Source organism: Triticum aestivum, chromosome 7B, assembly GCF_018294505.1.
Source record: "Triticum aestivum cultivar Chinese Spring chromosome 7B, IWGSC CS RefSeq v2.1, whole genome shotgun sequence".
Taxonomy (NCBI): Eukaryota; Viridiplantae; Streptophyta; class Magnoliopsida; order Poales; family Poaceae; genus Triticum; species Triticum aestivum.
Genome location: NC_057813.1, coordinates 711,074,422 through 711,082,946, shown reverse-complemented (window position 1 = coordinate 711,082,946; position 8,525 = coordinate 711,074,422). Strand labels below are relative to the sequence as shown.

Below are 8,525 nucleotides of genomic sequence, written 5' to 3'. Positions count from 1 at the left end.
TCTGCCGACGGATCCGGGATAAATTTACGGGTCGCCCCTTGAAGATGCCCTTACAAAACATTAAGAAAATACATATATATATGTTCCAGGATGGAGTTACGACATAGCTATTAGAGTCAGGTGAAACATAGCTTCCAACACAAAGTTTAAGACATTATGATGATCTTAGAGGATCTGTAGCAGATGCCTTGAAACTTTCTTCCCATCCCAAAAGTCAAAAAAAATTAGGGATTAACTCTTTCATAGCTAGTAGATCACCTTAACATATTGAAACATCAATTTATATAAGAAGCTCATTTCAAACATTAATTTAAACTAGTTAATTGCATAATTCAACAAGCTTCCATAATAGCACCATACATAACATAATTAAATAGTCTATGTCTACAAAATTTGCATCATACATAGCATAATTATACATCAAATCCAAACATTGATATTAAACATATGAAGATGTATAATAGCAAGTTCTAGAGATGAAAATAGTTGTGGAAGTCTTCATTCAGAATGAACCCAAGCCAGATGATGACCGGTGATCACCCCCGGAGCACCGGAGGGACTGGCCTCGTGATCGTTGGCCATGGGCACGTAGTCTCCGGCCTCTGACTCATCAAGGATCTCATCGAGCTAACCCCACAATTGATCTTCTTCGACTTCCAAGCGGACATGCTCATGCCCGACCTTGAAACATTGCAGGGTCATCGGCCACCAGTCCAATCGACAGGTCTCGGGCCAGAAGTGGACGCGGCGAGGGGTACGAGCGAGCTGTCGTTGGACGACGGTGTAGAAGAAAACATGAAGAGCCGACTTCAAGTACCAACACATGATAATAGCCTTGGGGCTCGGTTTTACCGGATGCAACGTCAAGCGATACATGAGGAAACAACGTGAGAAGAAAGCAGAGGACGGGTCCACCATGGATGCGTTGGCTGGTCTTGCTCTTACTATCGAGTAGGTGTTTTTTCTAGAATAGTTTTTGAAGTAATGAAGTATTCCCTCCGTCCGAAAATATTTATCATCAAAATGGATAAAAAGAGAAATATCTCGAACTAAAATATATCTAGATACACCCCCTTTTATTCATTTTGATGACAAGTATTTACGGACGGAGGAAGTAGGAGTTTTGGTTTAGCCAGAAACACGTTGGCATTGTTGTATTGCCGCTTTAAGTTTTTTTTAGGGGTCACCACCACACTTTATTTCCAGGCACACTAGCTTTCCATAGTTTTCTGCCAATGTTTTTGTGAAGCTCTTGTATCAGAACAACTCTCCCGATTTTCCAAACAATCATCTCTCCTCCTCTTTGAATCCACAAGCATAAGCATACGATAAGCAGAACGAACTGAAAATACCCCTGTTTTTTGTTACCACCTTTAAGTTTTATTTTAGTGTTGATATTACCGCCTTTAAGTCGACTTAGTGGGGAGCTCCAGTTCGGCGCCTTAAGCGCGCGAACAGGTAGACGGCGCTCACAACCGCCTGCTCCTGGGCCGGCCCATGTAAGGCGAGCGACTGCTTCACCAGTCCACTCCCTGGTCGCTTCGAGCATAGTTTGACAGGTCGCGGTTGATCAGGTCAACTATTGACTTGAAAAAATAAAAAGGAAAAAATTGGCAAAAAAATCAAAATATCCTGAATTAAAAATGTTCAAGGAATTTTAAAAATTCACCTAATTTGAAAAAATCATAGAATTTGAAAAAAGTACATCAAATTTTAAAAAAAATCATTGATTTCTCTTAAATTCGAAAAATATTTCATCAAATTTTAAAAAATCAGAAATTTTGAAATAAAAGTGTATTGAATTTGAAAAAATATCCATAAAAAATCATTAATTTTGGAAAAAATTTATCGATTTTTAGATAAGTTCATCAATTATGAAAATAGTTCACCGAATTTGTAAAAAATCATCGAATTTGAAAAAGAGTTCATCGTATTTGGAAAAAAAATTCATCGGGTTTTTTTAAAAACACCAAAGGATAAAATCCTTGATTTTGAAAAAAAACACAAATTAAAAAACAAAAAAATAATAGAAGACAAAAAAGGAAATAAAAATGAAAAAGAAACCCAAATAAAACCGCACGGGAAAATGACCAGCGAACCGAAAAACAGTGAAGCTTCCCAGAACCAGAGGAGTTCCCACAACTGAAGAGGGAAATAAAGACAAGGAAAGAAGTTGTAAATCACTAGTCATTCTATGGCTTATTGGTTGCGATCGTTGGTGTAGAATGAGCAGATCATGAGTTTGAGCTTTCATGCACGCACCTTTTCTGAGCTAAGCAGAAAAATTAGGTCCATGGGCCGGCCCAGTCGTAGCAGAGGGGAGTGCGCTGCAGGCGCCGGTTTGCAAAAAGAGTAATAACCAGCGCCTGTAGCGCCAAATAGGGATTGCCTACTTAGTGTCAGGGGCGGAGCTACAGTATTATGTCGGGGTCAATTTACCCCAATGACCCTGGCCCAAATCTTTTATTTTGACCCAGGCTAAGAAGGACCCAGCGGCCTCACGTGCCATGGCAGCAGGCAGCCCAAACAGCACGCTCCATGCAAGCCCACTGCCCACCACCGAGAGGACAAAATAAAAAATAATATTTAAAAACAAAATAATAATATAATCTAGTCGCGTGAATGTGTGGGTGACCCAGCTGGTTCTCTAGGTAAATCAAAATATTCTTGTCATCTAGAAACCTCTACCAAGTTAGGATACTATGGATTACACACACTAACATACCTTGTGGTGCATCTATAAATTTCTAATGTGATACTCCGTATTAGTGATCAAAACGCTCAGATATTTCTTTACAGATGGAGTACTTCTGATTATCTTGGATTGTAGGTAACCGTTGCAACAAACAAATATTAGCCATCTCAAACTAATTTTAATAACCTAAAATAACTTTAGCAACATACTAGAACTTTAGTTTAGCACAAGATAATATATTTGTAATAAATGTGTGGAAAATACATGTGTCTTGGTATGCATTAGCATGTTGTGCTTGAAAATAATATAGAAGATAATGTAAAGAAAGTTGCATAATAAAACAATATTCGACATCTAATGACAAGATGAGCTATGGCGAAGCAAAAATGTTTGGTATAAATAGGTGGTACCCATGGCACCCCTCCTTGGATGACAACCTTTCCCGGCACAGCTCTTGCATCTTCACCTCACAGCGTTTTCTTTTATTCATCTCTCATTTTGTCACTTGCTTAGAGTAAATTATATGGAGTGAAAGAAGATGTATTTATAATGGTGTAATCGGAGGTTTCGGCAGATATATGCAAAATTGTTGTAGGGTGGAACCCTATGGGGAGATCTTTCACGAATTGGAGGGGGAATCCCCAAGAACAAGATGAACATAAGAGGGAAAACAAGAGGAACACTCAAGAACAAGTCCAATCACACATCCACTAGACAATCAAACACACAAGATCCACAAGGTACATGAACAATCAAAGTGAAACAAGATACATGGTAGAGTTCATCCCAAATCCTATGAAGGAGATGAGGGCTTGAATCCTAGAAGGATCTTCCCACGAAGGGGGGCTTGAATCCCTCGGGATCTTCTCACATGGAGGTCTTGAACTCCATTGGAGTGGTCTCTCTCTCTTTCTCAACAGGAGGAGGTAGGAGCAAAGCTCACCTAAGAATGAGCTATCACTTTGCTAAGTCTAAATGGAGGAGCAAGGGGAGTGTATATAGGTCCAAGGGATGAAGGGGTAAGTAGGGACGAGATGGGGATACAAGGGCCAAGCCCAACAGCCATGCATAGGTGGCCCCGTGTGCACGGGGTAAGTGGAGCCTGTGCACGGGGTATCCAGAGACTTGACGTATGAGCCCGTGCGCACGGGGTCTGTGAGGCCCGTGGACACGGGGGTCCCGTGGGCACGGGGTCGGAGGGGCCCGTGCGCACGGGGTCGCCTGGGAGCGGCTGCCTTCTTCTTGGCGCTTCCTTCTCCGCTTCCAGGCTTCCCTCTTGGATGGTGTAGATGTTCCCTTCTTCTTGGACTCCTCCTCGATGAATGTGTAGCTCCGCTCACACCTATGTATGCACACGAGGGAGGGGTCAAGTAGTATACCATCCTCGAAAGGTACAAGTGAACACGTGTAAAGGAGATGATTCACATTTGTATGCCTGAAGTAGATGTGGCACGTGTCACTTGCCAAATGGATTCTTGACATGGTGATGACCATAGGATGCTCCGCATCAAAAATTTAATGAACGTAAGGTCTAACCAACCGTGTTTATAAAGTTGACCCAGATCAAACTCGGATTGAGTCAATGAGATACATTTTATTTGATATTTTGCCCTGATCTATGTCGAGTGGTGGTTACACGAGATAGGCATTAAAAGGATCTTCTATCCCACCTATCCACATGGGGTATCAGTGGCCTCGTGATCTCCATGAACAGAGATCACTACACGAATAATTACTTGTGAGAATTTAACTAATTAACTAAGTTTTTTTAATATTTCTAAAATAAAATGTGATGTTTAATTGTATGCATCATTATGTTTATCAATAAAGTGGTGTTGTGATTAAAAATATTTCTGTAATTTCCTGGTAAAATTGACAAAATATTTTTGTAATGTCTCAGAATTCTATATGTTTGGTGAGTGAGTTTCTCCATATAAACATAAAGTTTGTAATAGTACATTAATTTTAAGACCCATGAGTAGTTTAGGAGCTTAGCTATGATGTTGTCAGAAGATTATTAGATGTCAGAGTTGTGAATGAGGCAAACAAAAGGATATTATAAAATAGTTATCAATGGTTCTTAATTATATGAAATGCAGTTTTTTTTTGCAAGGGATATAGAATGCAGTATTGATTGGAGTTCAATACTGACCAATTTACCAATCGATAAAGGAGGCCAACTATGTTCTCAAGAGTCTTCTCTTACTTTTAACATGTTGTGATTGATAAATAATAGTCGATACTACTTTCAGATGCATGGTTACTAATAAAAGATAATGTCAATTCACGAGTTGCATGCCTATATCCAAAACGTTGTGTATTCAAAAACTCATGAAGGTCGGGTGCATTTTCATATCTAGGCAGATAATTTGCATATAAGTTTTGTCCGAAGTCAAAGTATCTCTATTTGACCAAACTTATAGAAAAAAGTATAAATATTCAAAATGCCAAATCAATATTGTTAGATTAATTATGAAATGTAGTTTCATACTATATATGTTTTGTATTGTATATGTTGAAATTTTTTTAATATAAATTTGATCAAACTTTGTAAAGTTTGACTTGACAAAAGTCTAATACGGAGAGTAAAAAGGACTAAGGGAGTATTAAGAAACAAAATTGCTTTAATGCAAATCATCACTAGCATGATGTGCTTGTGCAGCTGCAAACAAACAGAACTAATGGCATGGCCGTTGAGACGTCCCAACAAAACAAAAGCCTCGACAAGGACGAGTAACTCTTGCCCTGCACAAATTTTCTTCTTCTTTTACATCTTACAATGGAACAAACAGCCATGAGCATCTCTATGTACAGGGTTCTGAGCTGTAATTAACAATTGTTGTATCATCCATGCATCAATCCACCCACCAAATTAAACTGCAACACCAAATAACTAACTACTACAAACAAATTAATCAATCTTGCAAGAAAAACGCCTTTCTTAATTTCTCTTCTGACCCAAATCTGTTGTATCATCTGCCATTTCGATGGTAATAATTGGGTTGTGTCCATCTTCGGATGGATGCAGAGACCAAGCAGAGCGTCTCCATTAACTACTAAGAATTTGATAGCACTGTGAACGATCGATGGCATGCGCATCAGTTGGCCGGGCAGCCCATCTCGTCGCGGACCCTGAGGAAGACGATGGCGGCGCCGTAGTGCGCGAGCGCGCCGGCGATGACAAGCAGGTGGAAGATCTGGTGGCTCTGCCCGCACAGATCAAACATCCCGGGCCTCCACCGCTCCGGCACGCGGGTGAGGTAGAAGGCGGTGCCGACGAGGTAGGAGGCGGCCATGGCGCCCTCGTACGCCAGCGTGACGTTCCGGCGCGGCTCGTGCCAGTTCACCGCGGCGGCGTGCACGGCCGGCACGACGCCCGACAGGCCCATCCCGACGAAGAGCAGCGCGCGGTGGGCGCGGTACTTGGCGTCGCTGAGGCGCGGCGACATGAGGGCGTAGACGGTGGCGGCGCCGGCGAGCGAGATGGCGGAGAGGTAGGCGAGCTGCCAGCGCGGCTCGCACTGGAAGATGTAGTAGATGGGCGGGAAGAAGGAGACGACGATCATGACGGCGATGCCGGTGTAGTCGAGGCGGATGAGGAAGAGGTTGAGGCGGTGCGAGTGGCAGGACAGCAGGTGGCACGCGCAGCTGCTCATCAGGCAGAACATGGCCCCCGCCAGGAACACGAAGAAGGGCCACCGCGTCGTCGGCCCCGCCCCCGCCGCCGCCGCCATCGCCAGCCCCGGGCTCGCCTGCATGAACGACGCCGCCCCCTGAAAATGAGAAGCCACCGTCAAACATGTCAGTTAGTAAATCTCAGTTACCATCATCACCATGCATGATTAGAGGATGAAACGGAGGCATCAAATGATTGCCGGACAAAGGTGACGCCGCAGTTTCAACCACCGCTGTGATCATAGCCATGCATGCCATGCATGTGACGATAATGGAGGTTTTTACCATGCATGCGTGTGCAACTGCCCGGCCAGTTGAGTGTACCGGCCGGCAGTGCAAGCAGAGGCAGAATCAGCCGTGAGATTTGTGAGGGAGTGGCATGTGAAAAACGGATGGTGCATCAGTTCACAACAGAAAGGGGAAGTGTCACACGGGATAAACTCCCGGATCACGCAGGCGGCGCCGGGGATAGATAGGACGATTAACTTGATCACATCACTCAACAGAAAGCACATCTGGGTGCTTCCGTGGCTGCTTAATTATCCGATTACGTGTGTGCATCGCTCGATGCAGAGGCCGGAGGACGACAATAAAATGAAGTTTGTCGTGGTTGAAAAGAACATGTGTATATTTTTTGTCATAGCATTGTAAAAGTTGCGGGTTAGGTAGGTAGCAAGGCTGGTCAAGTAAAGGCAACCTGAACCTCATGCCCCACGCAGCATCGAAATTAAGTCCAAATCATCTACCCGTAGATAGCAGACAGCCAAGGCAACAGTGGGTGGTACTAGTACTACTGCTGCTGAGAAGGTGAGCAATTGAATTGAATCTCCAAGACATGTGGATCTGCCTGCCTGTGCCAGACAGCAGGAATTCACATCTGACAGATCATTTCATCCTCACCCCATATTAGTTGAAGGCACTTATGGGTGTAGGACATACATATCAGTTTTTACGACTGCACGGCTCCAGCATACTACTTGTTGCTATTGATGGTTATCACGGAATTGTAACAAGTACTCCCTCTGTAAACAAATATAAGAGTGTTTAGATCACTATTTTAGTGATCTAAACGCTCTTATATTTCTTTACGGAGGGAGTAGTATTTATGAAAGGAAGGTAAATGGCATGGAGGTGCTGGTAGTGCTACTCACGGAGAGGACATCGCCTATGTTGCTGGAGACGTTCTCTGCGACCTTGGAGATGGGCCTGCAGTGAAACGAATTACACAAATTAGCTACTCAATTTCACAATTTCAGTAAAGAAGATAGTAAGAATTCTGATGAAGGTTTAAAAATCTGAATGATTAATTACCAGGAGAGGTGGCCGATGAGGTGGGCGACCTGGGGGAAGTACTGGGCGAGGTGCCAGAGGGTGAGGCCGAGGAAGAGGAAGAAGCCGAGGAGGTGCGTCCAGATGTTGATGGTCTCGTTGTGCCAGGAGAAGACGCTGAGGAAGGCGTGCAGCAGCGGCCACTCGGAGCGGTAGTGGTTGAGGATGAACTCGTTCTCCTTCATGTACTCCGGCAGCTCCTCGTAGCTCACCAGCCGGTACTCCTGCTGCTGCTGCTGCTGCCTCCTCTTCCTCGCCCCTCCCCCTCCCCCTCCTCCTTCCCTCCTCTGCTGCTTGCCCCTCCTCGTCTTCCTGCCTCCTTCCTTCGCCATGGCCGCCCCCGCCGGAGCTTCCTCCTGCAGGTGCCCGCCGCCCACGCTGCTCTCCTGGTCCATGGCCGCTGGCCCCTTTCTTTTCTCTCTCACTAGAACTATCACGGGGAGAGAGAGGGGGACGGAGGGAGCAGAGAGGCTGTGTGTGTGATAAAGGGGGCGAGGCTGTTGCCGGGGTTAAAAAGGACGCTCGCTCGCTCGCTCACACGCGACGCAGGCAGCTCCGCTTGTCCTGAGGAAGCAAGCCAAGAAATCTACTACAGGATACGGCCGGGGGTGGAGTCCAGGATACGGCGTATCGTACGCGACTTCAGTTGTTTCCATGCTCTTTTTATACAATATTGGTCGATTGAAATGGGGACGCATATGTTGCTAGCTCCGGGGATGTGGCGCGTGCGCACATTTCCTCGGGTTGGCGCACCTTCATTGCTACCACAAAGCTGCAGGAAGAAAATGTATAATTGGAAAGACTCTCGCTGCCTTGATGCGCAGTG

The 8,525-nt window shown here is 44.6% G+C and overlaps 1 protein-coding gene across 1 annotated transcript; it reads right to left on the bottom strand.

The window, feature by feature from the left end:
• Window positions 1–5,433: 5,433 nt before the first annotated feature.
• Window positions 5,434–8,321, bottom strand: LOC123160048 (heptahelical transmembrane protein ADIPOR1). Its single transcript, XM_044577872.1, has 3 exons — window positions 7,682–8,321; window positions 7,522–7,576; window positions 5,434–6,468 (listed from the first exon to the last, which is right to left on the bottom strand). Exons 1-3 carry the CDS (start codon window positions 8,092–8,094, stop codon window positions 5,794–5,796), a joined length of 1,143 nt encoding a protein of 380 aa, XP_044433807.1. The 5' UTR covers window positions 8,095–8,321; the 3' UTR covers window positions 5,434–5,793.
• Window positions 8,322–8,525: the final 204 nt, after the last annotated feature.